Genomic DNA, 18,565 nt, shown 5'->3' with positions numbered 1-18,565 from the left:
TTTTTTTTACCAAAGTGCTAAGAAGCAAATGTCAATTTGACCATTTGAACAAGTTTCATTTTCCCTAAGTAACAAAAGTTCATTTGATGATGTCTGATACAACGCTAAGCAGACATAGGCTAGAGTTGAACGTCAATTTATTGTGGAGGTCTGGGAGCATTTTAGCTTCAGGCCACTAAGCGCCAATATTTGTGAATGATTTAGCGATAAACGATGTCAAGGTGTTGTTGAGTGCCATCTTTATAGTACAGGTCTTAAGCATTTTAACTCCAAGGCATTAAACACTAGAAAGTGTCGTTGAGTGTAACTTTTTGCGAGAAAAATGACATTAAATGCCATAGCTTACATTGAGCGATACCTTTTGAGATTGTCTTCTTCTTTCATGGTGTTTATTCATGTATGATATTGTAATGATGATGAGTATTGCATGTGTGTTTAGTGTGATTCCATGGATTTCTTGGGAAGATTCTATGGTGACATTTCATTAGTGTAAGCATTGACGTGAGAGTCTAGATGTGATGCAAGGTGCAAGAAGTATTAGTTTAGGAGCTTTACCTTGGCCAAAGATGTTGACAAACTAACCTTGTGTATGGTAGTTTGGGTAGGCAAATTGTTCCACCACCAAAGGTGCAAGATTCCCCGAGATTTCACATTAATGTTTTATCTAAATAATTAAGTCTAATATGAGTCTTCATATGTGAGATGATTGTTTTTATGAATGAGTGATGTATTTTTATGAATTAAGTCTAATATGAGTTTTCACATTACCTTACCATGTTTGTTTTTTGTGTTTTCTTGTGGTTGTGTTGTTTCTTTCGTGATGATTAACTTATTGGTGTGAGCAGTTGAGGAATAGATATTGAAACATCTTTAGTGGAAGACAGTGATGTTGCGGAGTTTTCTTCTTGATTGTCTAGTAATTATCCTTAGTTGTTTTAGATATATTTATTATTATACTTTTTTTACAATTGTATTAATATTATATCTATAAGTTAAAGATAAATATATTTTGTTTTATCTTGACATCTTATTTTATCTGTTATAAGTTAGTAAATTTGGGATGTTAGGATTAAAAGAAAAATTATTATCACTTATGTTAATTAATTCTTTTAACATTTTTTCAATTAAAATATTAATAATAAAATAAACATTTTAAAAATGTAATTTTAACCCACATAATGTAGCAATATTGATTCGTTGGAAAAATATGAAAATTCTAACTAATTGCTTCATGAAAAACCACACAAGTTATCACCTTTAATATTTCAAACAATAACACACTTACCCCTTTTTCCAATCAGGAAGGAAGAGACAAAAATTTTATTCGTTAATTGAAAATATTTAATGCATGTTGAAAATGTGAAAAAGGAAAACATTAAAGTATATTGCTATATAGTAAAAGGACAATTGTGGATTGTTTTCCTACTTTAAGGATAAGGAGGCTTTTTTTACTTTCTACACTCCCACAATCTTTTTTGACACGTCCTCCAATTTTCAAAATGATCATTTTATCCTTTTTAAAACTGACCTCCAAATTGCATGTTCTGTAAACTTTCTGGAACAAACTTTCCAAAATTTCCTAAATAAGTTTTACAAAATCTTTCAAATAAAATTTTCGGAAAAGAATTTTCGAAACATATGAAATGCATTTTGAAATTAGAATTTCTGAAAGAAAAAAACTTTTTGAAATGCATATAATATTTTTCAAAATGATTTTTTTGATGAAGACCCCTGTATGTATGAAGTGTGTTTCTAAACAGATGAAATACTTGCGGAAAAAACTTTTCAGAATGAAATTCTTTATCACATTTTCTCTTTTCTTCTTCCTTTACAGGAATGGTGACTATGGAAACGGTGACAGTAACAATACTAGTAGCGGTAGTGTTTTCTTCCTTGAAATGGTGACTATGGAAACGGTGACGGTAACAATACTAATAACGGTAGTGTTGTGCAGTGGTGAAAAGTATTTGAGAAGTTTTTTACCATTAGGAGAGTGCAGTTAGTGATTTTAGGGGTGCAGGAAGCAATAACATAGTAAGGTGAGCACTCCCTTTACAATATGTGTTTGAACAATTTCAAGCTTAATGAAATCTATTTGGTACTTTTAGTTTAATTTTTATTTATTTACTGTGAAGATTTCTATTGTTTCCCTCCATTTTTTTGTAATTTTTGTGTTTGATTAAGAACGGTTTTTAATAAATTGGAAAATAACTAGTTCAACATCTGATATCCACCTTACACTTCTCCCATGGAAGAAAAACGTAAGAACAAATGTTTAACGTATGATTGTGGAAATAACTCTTACTAAAAGGATTAGTTAGCAATCAACTTTGCATATGGGAGCAATTTATATAGATTGTTTCTCACATTTAAAATATAAAATATAAGTATAAAATTAATGTATAATCTTCGAGCAATTCATGTTCAGTTATATTCTCTTACAAAATCTTTTAAGAAATGTTAATCAACTCATTATTTTATATTTTTTACTCTCTTTCTTGTTTTTTGATCACTTTTTTTTTCAAACCCTCGCTAATTCTTATATTTGTTCATGAATCTCAAATGGATCATCTCGTTGGAAATAGTTTCAATTGAATCCTAAATTTTATAAAATCGTAACAATTAAGCCTTTTGCGTTAAGTAGTAAAAAAAACATCGTTTATAACCACTTAACGGAAAGGACTTAACTCGTTTTTTGTTCAAAGTAGTAGCTCCTTAGTATTTTTTGATGGGAACAACTCAAACGAGATGTCTTTCACATTAAAAGAATGTAAAATTTTGATATCAACTAGGGCTACCATAGTCGCAACTCAATTGAGTTAGTCCTGACCAAAATTTGTCTAAATTCAATCGAGACGACCACACTGAAAATATGTCAAGCCAGACCCGACCAAAATTTGGTCAAATTCTATTAAGTCGACCTTGACCAAAAATCAATCGGGACAACCACAATCAAAACTCACTTGAATTAGTTTTGATCAAAATTTGGTCGAGTTAGCCCCGACTGAATATCAACTGAATTTGGCCGAGAAGGCAATGACTGAAACTCAGTCAAGTTAATCTTGACTAAAATTCAAGTGAGTTGGCACCAATTGATAATTAATTGAATTCAACCGGGATGACCACTGCTGAAACTGAGTTGAGTGAGTCTTGACCAAGATTAAACTGAATTCGACAAATCGATCCCAACCAATAATTGGTCAAATTTAACTAAGTTGACCAAAACTAAAATTCAACTGAGTTTGTCCTAAATGAAATTCGATTAAATTAGTCCTAACCAAAAATCAATCAAGTCGACTTCAACTAAAAATCGACCAAATTCAATCAATTCATCCATGACTAAAGTTTGGTCTAGTCAACAATTGTCAAATTAGACTATAACTTTAAAAACTCTCAAACAATAAATATAAAACAATGTAGTTTTAAATTAACAAGTAGTTATCTAAACTACAACTTTAGAAGTTAAGTTTTAAAAAACTGAACTACAAACAGTTCAATATTTTTTGTATAACATAATATAGTTAATTAATAGTTCAGTTAATTTACATGGCAACCTTGTAATCAATGTTTCCACATGGACAAGGAATGCACTAACGAATGGCACAACATCATCAACCAAGAATTTCGGGATATTATTGGTAAACATTTTCGGTTAACCTTGGAGTATCTGTCGTAAATAATGTGAAAGTAGTCGAAAAAGGGGAGAAGGAGGGGGAACAAAACATATGATTTAGTCTATAGCTCTTGTTAAAAGTCATGTATAATTATACATGGAAATCTGTACAAATTAAATGCCACTGCAGATAAATCAATCAAACTCAGGAGGTGCATTGCAAGAGAAATCTATAAGATACAGGCAAACACAAAGTCATATTGCAAGCCTTGGTTTACAGAGCAATTGACATGTTTATGGTCGCAATGTTCTTCAAGCTGCCAATGGTTCCTCCATAACTGTTTGCGTAATAAGTAGTTTAATTAGAAGTTAGATAATTTCTTTTCTTCTTTTATCTCTGCTTTGGAAGTCGACAAGAAGGAAGTGGAAGATACCTTTTTTTTTCGTAGATACTTCAGCATCACTGGTAACTGGTGCTTTGGTTGGGACATCAGGAAGGTCCAACTTTTCTTCGATTTCTTCGTGAGCTGAGGGAGGAACTTCAGGAAGATCTTGGACTGTAAGCTGAAGCAACAAAATGAACTCTGTAAAATTTCCATATCTAAGCCTCTTTGATTCAGAATTATTTTTGCGACAGTTTGTTATATGTATCATTCCTATTCCAAATTCATTATCTCTGCAGTCAATCACTAGCTCAAAACTTTGCATACAGGCAAACACAATTGAATCCCATGCTTTTACTAGGAGAATTGCCAAGCCTACCTCACAGTTAGATGCCCCAAATAATATTATATCCCCATTCATCTTAACAACAAATAGTTGGCAAATTTAACCGATAAGAAGCTCTATTAGCCTTGGCTAGCACAACAATAATATGCTCATGCCATTCTCCCAAAGATGTACAGTATGTGTGAAAATGGTTAAAATGAAGCACAATAATTTATGTCCCTTCAATAATCCATACTATTATGATTAACCGAAAATTCAATAGGAACAATTTGAATGGATGATATTTATATTGGAGAGAGTAAAAGGTAGAACTAATACCAAATTATAAGACTGGGAAAACATATACCTGGGTTTCCAAGTCTTCAAATTCTGCTAAAATCTCCTCCTCATCTTCTGCTGATAATTTTTCCCCCAGTATCGCATTAATTTCCTTCACATTCAACAAAATTATGGCAACCATCAGTGAGCATCAAATATAAACAAGGCATATGAAAAATAGTAAACAGAAAACTAGCAGCCAAATAATAATAGCACTTTCAAGGCCCGGTTTTATCAATCTTAGATAGCAGAAAATGGCAGAAAGCCAACAATCCGCTGTATCATATAGTGAATAGCAACGTGGGAAAATTATGGAAGTTACATAGCAGCTGGAATATATTGCATATACCAATTATATATGCATAAGAAAAAACTGTGCTCTATGTATGCATATAAAAGATAAAATGCGCACAAATAGGCATAATAATTATTCAAAATTTCAATTAGGCAGAGACTTCCTATAGATAACAAGAGGATGTAGGTGACATGCCACAACAACACTTCAAGCAAAAGGAGTTGCAATCATGGATTCAAGGAATTTCACAATGCAATGGTGCTATAGCAGCTGTAAACATGTTTGAACACCCCCCACCTTCATCTACCTTCCCCAAAAAAGGAAAACCCTCAATATAAAAAAAGCCAGACATGGAAATCAGTTTTGTAAGCAGGAAAACTGAAGTGTAACCACAATAGTAAAGTCAAACTCACATCTTGATAGGCTTTAGCTTCAGCAGTGTCATCCATAAGTTTCTGAACATCGTCAATGTTTATCTCACTTTGTATGGCTTTCATTGCATCATTACCAGCCTTCAAACTTTCAAACACAGCCTTCTGCTTGCTTGCCAGTTCAATATCTGCTAACTGAAAAAGAAGATTGTTATAGGTGTATAATCAAGTAAAAAGACAGCAATGTTAATTCACAATAATCTCTTCTGATTATTGCAAAGAAACAGATAATTGTAAAACCATATGAGATGCAAACAGGTAATAGTATAGTTATTACTGATGGATCAAAATGAAACAAAAACAAAGACAGAATATATAAATGACAGAATAATAATATAAAAATATTACTTGCTGCTCAACATTTATAAGCCAAGTATCAACTTGCTTCAATAATTCTTCTTGTGTCTTCTTTTTCTTCAGTGCTAGCAAGGCCCTATCCTTCTTCTTTTCACGAATCAAATCTCGTGCAGCCTGTTTTTCTGCTTCAATAACTGCATCAAGCTGGAAAACACAAAATAATAGAAAAAAAATGAAATAGCATAAGATCCAAATTCAGCAAACATTTATTCATCGGAACTAGCCATGAAAAGATTCCAAAAGATCCAAATTTATCTGTGCATCTTTACTGATCATATTTTTTACCCTATTGTCTTGTAACATAAAATTCAATCAGAGAAAAAAATGATTTGTGGAGAAAGAGGGAAACCTTCTGTTGATATTGGGCGAGTTTGCGTCTCTGGGTCTTGAGAGCGAGGATTGCTTTATCAACGTCTGTGACCTTTGGTTTCTTCACAAACAAATTACCCATCGATTATTCTGATCTGAATTTCACTGTCCTTAGCCTACAATTGTCTCCTAATTTGTGCTTGGACTTCAATCGAACGATCTTTGAGAAGAAATGGGTATTGATGATTATAGTTCTGTTGAAGCTGCCAGCGAATCAAACAAAATCTTTGGTGCTTTAGTTTTACCAGACCAAACACACACTTTTACAGGGTTTTGGTCCTTTACTAAAACAACCTGTTACCCTAGAAAAAAAAGAAAAAAAACCACTGTAATTGTTTCTCTTTATTGGCTAAATTTAGTGTATCATGAAGATATCATATTATGAGTCTTTATTTCTCTTCTTTTCTCTTTAGTACTAATCTTTATTCTTCAATTGAAATGTAGTTTTTTTTTAAGTTATTATTACGTAAACATAATATTATATAAATTAGTTATTATTAATTTCAAATTTAATTTATAGGTTTAAAGATAATAATTTATTAAAAAAGTTAATATATAATTTATATATTATTAATCAAACCACATGTAGTATGTTCTTGTGTCTACTCTTTTTTACTATAAATAAAAGATTTATTAGTATAATAATTATTTGAACAAAATTAATATTAAACTATAAAGTAATCTTTAATTATTAAAATAAAAATATTATGAATAGTTATTTGAATAAAATAGTTATTTAAAGAATAAAAATAAAAATAATTGTATTAATGTTATAAATATTAAAATATATTTCCTTCATCATAATATAATTAAAATGCTTATGGATTCTAATGGTAAATTATTTGCCAAACAACTTTTTTATTACATTTATTTTAATTATGATATTGATTCATAGTGAAAACACAAGCGTTATATTAACTTTTTTTAATAATAATAATAATAATAAATAATAAAGTTATTGTTATTATTATATGTATAAAATTAAATATAAATAACTTTTATAATTTTATTGTAAATGGTCTTCATTTATTTGTAAGTAATTTTTTAATTAAAAAATGGTTAAATTAAATTGTCAAATGAAAAAATGGTTAAATGTAAAGAAACGGTTACTTAAAGAAAAAATTAATAAAATAATTATTTTATTTTAGAACAACTTTTATTTAAAAATAAAAATAAAAGATAAAGATAGACTTCAAAATAAAAAAATCATTTTTATAAATAGGTATAGATGAACCAATCACTTTAAATAGAGACTTTCTCTTTATTTTCCACGAATTAGATAAGTTATTGGAAAGTAGTAATGCATAAGCATTAGTGGTTAGACTCATTTTCTTATTCTTGTAAAAATGTATTCATTAATAGTATATATTATACCTACCAGTAATTAATAAAATTAAAGTATAGAAACATTTCCTTGATAGAATTAAAGTATAGAAACATTTCCTTGATACATCCTAATTAAGGATGGTAAAAATATCTATGTCAGTGGGTATTTGCGAATAAAATTCATTGTGAATAGTTGATATTCTCAAGTAATAAGTATTTGTGAGTTGATATTCTCAAGTAATAAGTATTTGTGAGTTGATATTCTCAAGTAATAAGTATTTGTGAGTTGATATTCTCAAGTAATAAGTATTTAATAAGTATTTGTGAGTTGATATTCTCAAGTAATAAGTACCTGTGAGTACCGAGTAATTTAATACTCATTCATTAACAGGTCGCATTTGATATCATATTATCCATATCCACAAGTACCCACTAAAAAAATGAAATTACATTTTAATCATTGGGTTTAAGATGTTGAAGTTTTTATCTTTTGCCTCTTTAGAGATTACGCATTGTGTTGTTATGCCAATGTGCTATTAGGAATTTAGAAACTACAGAGATTTATGAACCGGAGGGATTTACGAAGTAGAGGATATGAAACCGTCTTCAAGGCCACCACCGGGGTTGAATGTTAGACGCACACTTTGTCGGGCAAGAAAAGGTAATTTAACTTGTCTTCTAACTATCTCTTTTCCTCTTTCCTAATTTCTTCTCGGTTTTGTCATATATAAATCCTTTTTGGTAGCCTTCCTTGTTTTGAGACCTTTTCTTTCTTTTCCTTGGCGTCCACTCACGACTTTGGCAATATTTTGTGGTGTAAATTCTTTTTTGAGGAGAACCAACATCTTGAGATGGCATTCTAGGTGGCGGAGACATAATTGGAGCTTCAAGTCTTAAGGATACAAGAAGAAAAAGAGAGAAACACTTGGGAGGAAGACTTTCAATTTGTTTGTATTTCTTGAATTAAATTTGCTTCTTTTTTCCTCTTGTATCTCATAACCTAATTAGGTGTCTTGGTAGGGAGTCTTTGGTGTCCAATCTCATCTCCTAATTAGAAACTCTTTATACCCTATTAAAAATGTTTTTAGTTGGTAAAGGTTTAAAGATTCTAAGTGCCTTCTAACTTTACCATTAAGTTACATAATCTAGTTTATTTGTTTTCTATATTTGCTTATAATTTAGTGTGTGTCCACTTATGTATTAAAATTAATTCCATTTGAGAAGTTTAATGTAAGAGGGCTTGAGGTATACTTTGGTAAGAAATTCTTGGTTAAGTAATCATTTGTGATTCACCTCCTTTATCTGGATGTGAACTTGAGTTCATTTTGTCTCCTTAAGTCTCTTAGGAAATTTCTTTTTGAAATACAAGTTTTGTTTGTGCATAGCATCTAAAAGCCTAAGCATGTCTAAAACCCCTTCTTACCAACTTGAAAGTGATTCTAGTGAAAAGGTCCAACCAAGTTTGAACAATTTGACCCAAAAGCTAAAATCACTTAAACTTTGGAGGAAGCAAGAAACAATCTTAAAAGAAAAAGAGAAAATTGAAAGAGATATCCATCTTGCCATCCTTGTTGCATTGCTAAGATTTGAATGATTTGGTGCAAATTTGCATAAAAGTAGAGTAACAACTTTTGAGAAAAGATTTGAAAACTTTCCACTTTAACTCTAGTGTTAAGAAAGACTATAAGAGGGAGGGAAAACAAGTGAAAGGAGAGTAATCCCCCAAGAAATTTGTGAAAGGAAAATAGAAAGGAGGAATTATCATCATCTATATGCACTAGTGATATTAAATGTTTTAAGTATCAAGGTAGAGGTCATTGTATCACAATCTCCCACCAAAAAGACCATAATTTTAAGGAGTATTGATTCATATGGTAGTGAAGAAGAAGAGAAAGGCACAAGTGATGATGAGAGTGAGGGAGAAGATTCTGACCCTTGTATTTTTCTGATTGAAATGTCTATTTTAGCTTACTACCTCACTTGCACCAATCTATCCTTACTAAGCCATTGAAGTTTATATGGCCTTAGATGTGGTTTATTAGCAAAATTGACTTTATCTCTAGTTGGTGTGGAACTTCCAACACACCTTCCTCATACCAAGGTATATACATCTTGTGCGTGGGACTAGATATTAATGGGTGATCCAATAGCGACCCGATAGCAGATGGAATGATATGTCCAACAAACACAATCTTGTTAGGATAGGCTCTAATACATGACTCTGATACCATGTTAAGAAGTGAACTTTAAGCTTAACTCAACCCCACAAAACTGACTTTTAAAGTGAGGTTTACACTCATATATATACTCTAAATTGATCTGACCTTTAGTTGATGTGGAACTTCAATAAACACTAATATAGCACTAGCCATATTGGTGTAATTATCTCTATCTATGATCACCATGCACACCTTGCCATTGATTAAACATCTAGTGTGAAAGATGTTTTCTCTTTAGTTGTCTTCCATAGGCTTTACTTGACCACCAAGTAATTGACTAATCATCAACAAATCTCCCTTCGAAGTCTCCTCTTCCTCAATGTCCTCACTCTCCTCTCCTTCTTCAACCTTAGATTCATTTATATATTTTCCATCTCTGAACCATAGACATTTTGTTAAGGAACTCATAAGCATAGTGTCCTAAGCCTTGACACTTGAAACGCTTCACATCTCTACTCCTTTTAGAGGGTTTTTCTTGGAACTTTGAAAGAGTCTTTAAAGGCATAGGTGTGGAACTACTAAAAGTAGCAGCCCCATCTTTCATGCTTTTGTCCTTCTGACTAGAAGATCCAAAGTTGGTGGAACTTTTCTTGGCCACTCCTTTTCTTTTGAGTTGTTGCTCCACTTAAATTGCTTTATGAAGTAAACCCTTCGTCTAGACAAACTCATACAACTCAACAATATCACATATATCATCATTCAAAACACCAATAAATCAAGCCATAATCATCTCCTCATTTTCTTCAATCCTTGCTTGAATCATAAGCATATCCATTTCCTTGAAATACTTCACTCCCCTTGTTGCCTTGAATAGGTTTTTGGAGTTTGAATTAAAGTCCCTTAAGTAACTAGCCGACACATACCACTTCCTCATGATCCTTTTCATCGTAGTCCATGTATCAATCATTGGCTCCTTATTTCTAGCTCTCTTCTTTTGTAGCTTGTTCCACCAAACAAGAGCATAGTTGGAAAACCATGTGACTGCTATTTGGGTTTCCTCATAATTGTTGAATGATAAAACATGCTTTATTTTCATCTCTCACTCCAAGTATAGCTTTGGATCACTTTTTCCTTTAAACGAAGGAATGTTAAGCTTGACTCCTTCAAGCCTACTTGGTCTTGCAACTCCGTCATTTCTTTTCTTCTTCTTCAAGACCTCTATTCTCCAACTAATCCAACCTTTCAAGGAGCTCATTGTTATGTCACATCATTAATCCTTCTAAATGTTGTGTCAAAGTCCTTGTTTGAATGGACTAAGTCTTGCTCCTTGGTTGGAATTTTCCTTTTCTAGCCATCACAACAAATATATCAACGCAACAATAAAATAGAAAATAAAAAAAATATTGTAAACTCGCCACACTCAAGTGTATCACACAATTATGGCTTTTCTTATAATGAAAACAATTTTTCCTTTCACCATTCAAATTCTCCTTGGATTCTTAGGCAATTCAAAAGATTATGGTCACAACAAAGAACAATGGTCCAATGTGTCCACAATAAGGTTAGGTAGATAGAGAAAGACTAATAAATCGCTATAGCAAAGGGTAAAAGAAAATTGGTAAATAAGAGAATTATCAATCATCTTTCAAAAACACCAATATATTACCTTAAATTGAAGCTCTGATAACCAAATGATCTAAACCCCATTTCCACAAGGGTTGACTTAGAATCTTTAGGGTTAGAATCTTGTGAGAAATTTAGAAAATTAATGAAGGGGTGGATTGAAAAGTGGCGAAAATTCCAAGGTTGGTTCAAAATTTTAGAAATTTCGATAACATGAGTTACATGAGTTATAAAACTTCAATTGAGATTATTCCAAAATGAGGTGAAAGTGCTAGTTTTAAACTTCAATTTAGGCTAAAAACCACTCAATTTGGGCGAGTAGAATGTGAGTTGTGACTACGAGATAAATTTGGGTAGGATTGAGTTTTCTGAATTCTGGTGAAGGAAGAATAAAAGGTGAGTATTGAAAGGTGGAAGGAAAGAATCACTCTTTCAAAGGGAGGCATCTCACAAAGGATGTGAAAGTCCTTTCATGGAGTCAAGGGGTACTTCAATCATTCAAGACTTACGAGAATCACTCTCACTAAGATAAACATGTTAAACTCTAATATTTCTGAATAAAACTCAACTTGTTTCCTTGATAAAAATGGTTTAGCTTATATAAAATCTTTGCCATCAGAATTACAAAGATTCAATAAAGGAAAATACATTCCACTTAAGATAATAATGATCCATTAACCTAGGAAATGAAAATCACTTAATGTTCGGTCTAAATTTGTTCTTATTAACAATACAAATATCAGTAGCCAAGATTCAGCAATTACAGCAAGTATATTCTGCAAATTTTTAACCCAAAACAGCAAAACTTTAAAATTCCAAACAGCATTTTCGTTCAATCAGCAAAGTGCAAGTTTCTGATACAGTATTTTCATTCAAACAGCAACATTTTCTGGTGCAGAAACTTTAAAAACAGCAACATTTTTTTCTAGGCAGAAACAAAGTAAAAACAACAGCATTTTTTGTGGCAGAAACAAAGTAAAACAGCAACCATTTTTCTGCAGAATTTTATTTTAACACAGCAAGGAATTTGCAGAATTTATAACAGCTAACAGCAAGCCTTTTTTGCAGCAAACAGCAAATGATTTAAGTGCAATACAGCACCAAACAGCAAGAAAACAGAGCAGAAACAACAACCTTTTTGACAGCAAACAGCAAAGTTTTCTGGTGCAGAAACAATAATTAAACAGTGTGAAAAAAAACAATTAAACATAGACATTCCTCTTGTTGAATATAGTGAAAATTATATATGGGATTAATCTCCCTTGTGTTAAATACACACATAGGGTTCTCTATTTATAATAGAAGAAATATGGGCTAAGCCCAAAATTCAAATAAGAAATAATAACAAACTAACTAAAAGATAAAAAATAAAGATAAAAGATATAATATATCTAACACTCCCCCTCAAGCTGTGCATACAAATCGTATGTACAAAAGCTTGTTACTAATATAATCCATAAAGACTTAGTGAAAATATCTACTTCTACACTCGAGTGACACCAAATTACTAATGATTTGCAAGACGTCATAGAAGACGAAATAACAACCCAAAAGACTCCCCTGAGCAACAAATCTAGGAGGTTACTCCATGTAAATCTCTTCTTGCAAACTACCGTTGAAGAATGCCACCAGTGGATAAAGATGTAATTGTTGAAGAGCCACCATGGCTATAAATAAACTAACAAGAACCATCTTTTCCATGGGAAAAAAGCATATATAGATGGGTCAAACACAATGGTGACAAAAAAATGAGGTCAGAAGAGACACCAGCAGAAGAAGCCATGGATGAATAAGAGAGAGAAACCATAAAAAATCCAAAATTCTCCAATCAAGACACCTGAAAAAGGAAAAAGAGCAACCTTGATGCTCTAAACAACTACCAAACATGCCACAATGCACGACAAAAAAGGGAGCAAATCCATAACTTTAAAAGGAACTCCGATGAAGGCGTCGTTAAAGGCATGGTAGTCGTCTGGCCGAGACGATAAAAACAATGTGATCATCAGTCGAAACTAGAACTCCGGTAGTGACAGTGGTAGACGATGGCACCGCCGGCAGCAGTAGATGGCGCCGCCGCCAGCAGCGGCGGATGTAGTGGCAGAGGCACCAAAAACTTTTTCCTCAAAAAAGAACCTTAAGCTCTAGATACCATGTTGAATATAGTGAAAATTATATATAGGATTAATCTCCTTGTGTTAAATACACACATAGGGTTCTCTATTTATAATAGAAAAAATATGGGCTAAGCCCAAAATACAAATAAGAAATAATAACAAACTAACTAAAAGATATAATATATCTAACACCTCTTATGTCCCATTTCGGAAATTCCAATGTATACAGCACTCTCTTTTTTTCTAATCAAATAAAAAACGCAGGGCACACTCATTTACATTCTTATGGAATATATCACATAATATACCATTATCATTTCCAGAACCCAAATTCTAAACAATGCAATCTCAATCACTGAAAATTCTAATGTTCGAATCAAAAGGCATAACATTTTATAAACTGGACATGTCTATAATCTTCAAACAATATCAAAATCACAAATCAAGAATAAAAAAGAGAATTTCAGGTTTTTCTTTTACAGATACACACCCATATAATAAAACAGATTGAAATTAGCTCCCCCAAACACATTACACCCCTGTTACTCAATAAACAATGCAATTATCTCCGCTCTATAGCCCCTCATTACAGTTACTTAAAATCCTTAATTTCACACACCTACAGATTAAAAAAAGAGGATACAAATGCTAACTCAACCACTTATAACAGCAAGCATTGGCACCTACTAACCATATACAAGACAACTACATTATCATGCGAAAACGTTACCCAGAACGATAGATATATGAATCAAACCAGTATCCACTGTTTCAACAATAACCCAACATAGCGCCCCTAGTGTAGCAAACCGACACAATCATATCAATTCTCAAATCACCGAATTACCCACTCCAATATACATGGACACAATACCACCTTTCTCTTTTGTTTAAACTAAAACAGTGCATAATTCTAAAACAACCCAAAACAACGAAACAAGAACCAAATAACAAGCACCAATTTCACAAAAAAAAAAATCACCAACTTCACAGATAATTTTATCTAAACAAAATAAAACCGATTAGCTCCCCATACCTAGTTTTGGTTCTAGCTCCTCTTATGGTCACACCCTCGTCACCGACAGACTTCAAGCTTTCTAACGTTCTTCACTCGCCCTCCGCGTTCTCTCGTTCTCAAGAGTCTTTCTGTCGGTCATTCTGCAGCGTTTTTTTTTCTCCTCTTCTTTGTCTTCCTCAATTAGCCACTAATTAAGCTCTCCCCGAGGTTGCTCCAAAATCCCAAGAAAATCCGAAGAATTCTCTCTCTCAAAGAATCGCACCCGAAGCCTATCACGGTTGGGTTCACAAAAATAAATAAATAAATAACAATCTCCCCTTCCCCTTTCGATCCTCGAACGTCAAAAGAGCCAATCGAGATTGCACAAAATTTTTGCACTCTAAAGATCTAGGGTTGGATAATTTCGCAGAGAGCGGTTTTCCCTTTTTCACCTAAGTCACTCAAGGCAAATAAAAAAATACAGAAACAGGTGCTTTCGGTCCAATTAATTTGTATAGTTAATTGAGTTTAAAAAATATTTATAAAACTTTAAAAATAAAATAAAATATATTAATAAATGATAAAGTTAGTAAAGAGTGGTATATAAAAGACAGCTACAAAATAATTAAAGTGAATTAAATAAATATTTATGAAAAACTTAAGAATAAAATAATGAATAAAATATATTAATAAAGGATAAAATTGTCCAAAAATTGTGTAGCAAGAAACAATATACTACTTTATATATAATTATAGATATACAGTAATATATAAGATGATATTTTTTTATAATTGTTTTGGGTATATATAATATAATTGTTTATTACAATAACGCTGTAATATGTTTTTTTAATAATGTTTATTACGTAACAAAATATGTGAACGTTTTCAGTGGTTAGGTTACCATTATATTTTCTGCAACAATCAAACTTTATTTTAATAGATAATGATGCTTTGACAAATTTTTTTATAATATTTTAATATTATTTATGTGTTATTGATTCAAAATTATTTTATAATCAATAATAATAGTTATAAATACTAATATAAACTAATCACATAATAATGTTTAGATGATGTTAAAATATTATAAAAAAATATTATCAAATTATAATTATTTTATTTTAATTTTTGATAAAAGTAATACTTAAAAGTTTTTTTTTCTCGTCTTAGGTGTAAACAAAGAATAAGAACGTGAAAAGTTTGAAACGCAGCGATTCAAGTTAACTCACTCCACGAGGAGAGTGACTCTTGGACTGGAGTGAAATTTGGGCGCCAAAAGCTATTTTAGGTTTCAATATTTTCTTGTCTTTCTCTCAATCTATTAGTGTTTTCATTTTTTCATTTTTCTATAAAATCCCATTTTCTCGTTTGTCATTAAATTTCACTCTCATCACTCGTTCACGACACAGACGCATAAAAGAGGATTCGAGAAATGTCTGGGAAGGCGAAGAGGAGAGACGAAGCCGGTGCTTCTGACGCCGACTCTGAAGTTCACCCGCCGCCAAAAAAGATATCCAAGAAGGATTCCGACGACGAATCCGACTCCATTGTCGTTTGCGAGGTCCACTTCTCCACTATACTAGGGTTTTTTTTTTCCTTTTTTTTATAAATTTTATTTTATCGTTTATTTACTATGTTATCTTGGTGGAATGTAGATTTCTAAGAACAGGAGGGTTTCTGTGAGGACCTGGCAAGGCAGGGTTGTGGTTGACATTCGCGAGTTTTACACCAAGGATGGCAAGAAATATCCTGGCAAAAAGGGTTATATTATTTTGACGTTTTTGTTTGATTTTATTTTTCGAAATTATTTGGTTCTTCGATTTTTTTTTTTTTTTTATGTATTGGTCTGTGAGTTTATTTTTAGTTCAGTGGGATCGTTGTTTGAGGATTAGGAAGGGTTTTGGATTAATTTTCCAAGGGTATAAAATGTATTTTGCTGGATGGTTGAACTATTGCTATCTCATACCCTATGTCTCTGGTGGGGTGGCTCATTCTTTTTTCGAGAAGGTAGTTAAACTGATGAACGTGATATGTTCTGGCTGATGATTTATGCAGTTCTTACTTGTAGATTGGTAATGTATTATTGATAAGATTGATGATAAACACGTTCCGTGGGATATCAAGCCACCTCTTTGAGATTTACTTTGTTAGCTACTGGTTACTCATAGCCTATTTTTTCTCATTTTGTGATTAAAGGAAACTCTAGTCCATTGTAATGTATGGTTTTGGCAAACAATTAGGTTTAGGATAATATGAAAACTGAATTGGTTTTTATGATTTTGAACTTTGTTACTGTTAGTATAAATAAATTTATTAAATCCGTGAACATTCAATTTGATTTTGTTTAAGAATCTGGACTTTTTTCTATGAATGAACTGGTAATAATACTTACTAGTCACCATATTAGTTGTTGGCTCATTGGAAATAATGTTGTTAATGTGTATATATGGACTGCACTTTTGCATAATTATCATGGAAATAATGACGGGGATTTCTCTTCTCCTCCTGACTACATGTTTTCTTTTCTGTTTCTGCTGTATTCCCGTGTTTTCCTGCTGCATTTTGTTCACACATGTATTTATGTTGTTTATTATAATTGTCGTGTATTTTGAATAGGGCAGAGAGAGAGAGAGTATTTACTTGTATATAAATCATTTTTAAGTAGAATAATAGCTACTCTGCATGTACTGATATCCTATATCAGTAGCTATGCATTTATATTGAAAATTTGCTTTTGCTGCTAACCAATCTTCTATTTTTGTGAACAATAGTTTTTTGGCTTTTGACCTGATTGACTTTTCAAAGGTCCTGATTTATGCCATCCATTTGTTTCCAAGATCATGCTTGTGCATTGCAATTGAGGCATCCTTAGATGGCCTGTGAAGTTCTTCCAGAATGTAGAAAGATTGGAGTGCAGGATTAGATTTTGTTGTCTTCTATTTTGTCCTCACTAAAAATTTGATTCTTGATAGAGCTCATTTATATAGATATTTGATATTTATCCTTTTATTTTAAACCCAGGGTTACCCTAACATCTTTAAATTTCTTTTCAGGTATCTCGTTGACCATGGATCAGGTATATCTTGAAATAATTTGGATGTTGCATGGTTACAAGTTCTTTTTTTATGCATATGATCAATCAACGCTTTATTTTTTTCCTAAAAGTTCTGAAGAAATGATTTTCAAGTTAGCAACCAATGATTCATTTTCTTTCTCGTATGCAGTGGAATGTTCTTCGCACTCATGTTGAAGAAATTGACAAAGCAGTCAGTGAGAATTCTTAGGAAATGGGCACCGTGTGTACTTACGAAATGACATGTGTATACAGTTTTTTGGATTATTAGAACAACACTGAAGGGTTATGTGATGTCTAATTCATACCTTTTGTAAGCCGGTACTGCTATTGTAGGTTTTGGATGCCTAGCTTTGTTTAATGGTGCCTGTAAAGTGAACAGTTGTATGCTAGTTGTTATCTATATGCTCTGCTTCCAGTCTAGTGTGGGTCTTCCATTAACTTTGATTTAAAACTTAACTTCTTCATCGTCGTTGGAATGCACAAACCAAGATAGAAATGAACTCCTGGAACAAACCTTGGAAGTTCTCTTAAAATGGAAAGAAAATACACGCATTGAAAAATATTTTACAATTATAACAAACTATTTTCTGTTTTTCCGAATATTGTCGTATGACGTCTTTTTAATGTTAGAGGAGCATCTGGACTAAGAGTATTTTCTTTTGTATTTAATCAATTTGGTTAAGAGAATTATATTGTTCTTTTTCGACTCTTCTTTTTATCTACTTCATCTTTGCTGTTTAAAAAAAATAAAAATGAGGTTTGTAGGCTGGGTGTATGTGTACATTACTTTGGAACTCAGATAAATGAATGTAATTCTTTTTCATATTTCAGAAAAATATGAGTTGTTTAATCTATTAGTTTAATTTCTGAAGTAATTTCTTTGGTGACATGAAAATTTAGAGTATTCCCATATTTGACTATTATCTAAAAGACTTTTAATCTCACTGGGAGCTGTGAAAAGGGTTCTGCAACATTATTAAATTTAATATTGCATTTTCATTAGTTAGTGTTGGTCTAATTCAACGTTATAGGAGAAGGAATTTATAATTGTCTATTTGTATGAAGTATCTGGCTACAATTCTGTCACGCATTGAGCTTCGTAAGATGAATTCCTTACCCATATAATTTATACGGCAAAAATGATAAAATAACGTA

The 18,565-nt window shown here is 31.9% G+C and overlaps 2 protein-coding genes across 4 annotated transcripts; one reads left to right on the top strand and one right to left on the bottom strand.

The window, feature by feature from the left end:
• Positions 1-3,712: 3,712 nt before the first annotated feature.
• On the bottom strand, positions 3,713-14,814 carry LOC108331581 (vacuolar protein sorting-associated protein 20 homolog 2). 2 transcript variants are annotated; one of them, XM_017566365.2, is made up of 7 exons: positions 14,371-14,814; positions 6,093-6,414; positions 5,735-5,887; positions 5,369-5,521; positions 4,689-4,772; positions 4,048-4,177; positions 3,713-3,951 (listed from the first exon to the last, which is right to left on the bottom strand). In XM_017566365.2, exons 2-7 carry the CDS (start codon positions 6,192-6,194, stop codon positions 3,926-3,928), a joined length of 648 nt encoding a protein of 215 aa, XP_017421854.1. In that variant the 5' UTR covers positions 6,195-6,414; positions 14,371-14,814; the 3' UTR covers positions 3,713-3,925. The 2 variants fall into 2 exon arrangements, with proteins under 2 accessions (XP_017421854.1, XP_052732128.1); XM_052876168.1 differs by having other exon boundaries at positions 3,713-3,953; positions 4,049-4,177; positions 6,093-6,315.
• Positions 14,815-15,505: 691 nt separating this feature from the next.
• On the top strand, positions 15,506-17,830 carry LOC108330768 (RNA polymerase II transcriptional coactivator KIWI). Of its 2 annotated transcripts, XM_017565312.2 has the most exons (5): positions 15,506-15,622; positions 15,744-15,895; positions 15,990-16,095; positions 17,388-17,410; positions 17,559-17,830. In XM_017565312.2, the coding sequence occupies exons 2-5, from the start codon at positions 15,767-15,769 to the stop codon at positions 17,616-17,618; spliced, it is 318 nt and encodes a 105-aa protein (XP_017420801.1). In that variant the 5' UTR covers positions 15,506-15,622; positions 15,744-15,766; the 3' UTR covers positions 17,619-17,830. The 2 variants fall into 2 exon arrangements, with proteins under 2 accessions (XP_017420801.1, XP_017420802.1); XM_017565313.2 differs by lacking the exon at positions 15,506-15,622 and having other exon boundaries at positions 15,676-15,895; positions 17,356-17,410.
• Positions 17,831-18,565: the final 735 nt, after the last annotated feature.

The sequence above is a fragment of the Vigna angularis genome, chromosome 4 (genome assembly GCF_016808095.1).
Source record: "Vigna angularis cultivar LongXiaoDou No.4 chromosome 4, ASM1680809v1, whole genome shotgun sequence".
Taxonomy (NCBI): domain Eukaryota; kingdom Viridiplantae; phylum Streptophyta; class Magnoliopsida; order Fabales; family Fabaceae; genus Vigna; species Vigna angularis.
Note: the sequence above shows the minus strand (reverse complement) of the source record. Positions and strands in the feature narration are given on the sequence as shown.

Excerpts from the sequence above, each read along its gene's own strand:
- LOC108331581 (XM_052876168.1), bottom strand. The coding sequence starts at position 6,194 with ATGGGTAATTTGTTTGTGAAGAAACCAAAGGTCACAGACGTTGATAAA. Across the intron at positions 5,888-6,092 it reads TCGCCCAATATCAACAGAAG|CTTGATGCAGTTATTGAAGC; the intron begins GTTTCCCTCTTT and ends TGTGTTTTCCAG. Across the intron at positions 4,773-5,368 it reads AAGCTAAAGCCTATCAAGAT|GAAATTAATGCGATACTGGG; the intron begins GTGAGTTTGACT and ends TTGAATGTGAAG.
- LOC108330768 (XM_017565312.2), top strand. The coding sequence starts at position 15,767 with ATGTCTGGGAAGGCGAAGAGGAGAGACGAAGCCGGTGCTTCTGACGCC. Across the intron at positions 15,896-15,989 it reads ACTCCATTGTCGTTTGCGAG|ATTTCTAAGAACAGGAGGGT; the intron begins GTCCACTTCTCC and ends GGTGGAATGTAG. Across the intron at positions 16,096-17,387 it reads GAAATATCCTGGCAAAAAGG|GTATCTCGTTGACCATGGAT; the intron begins GTTATATTATTT and ends ATTTCTTTTCAG.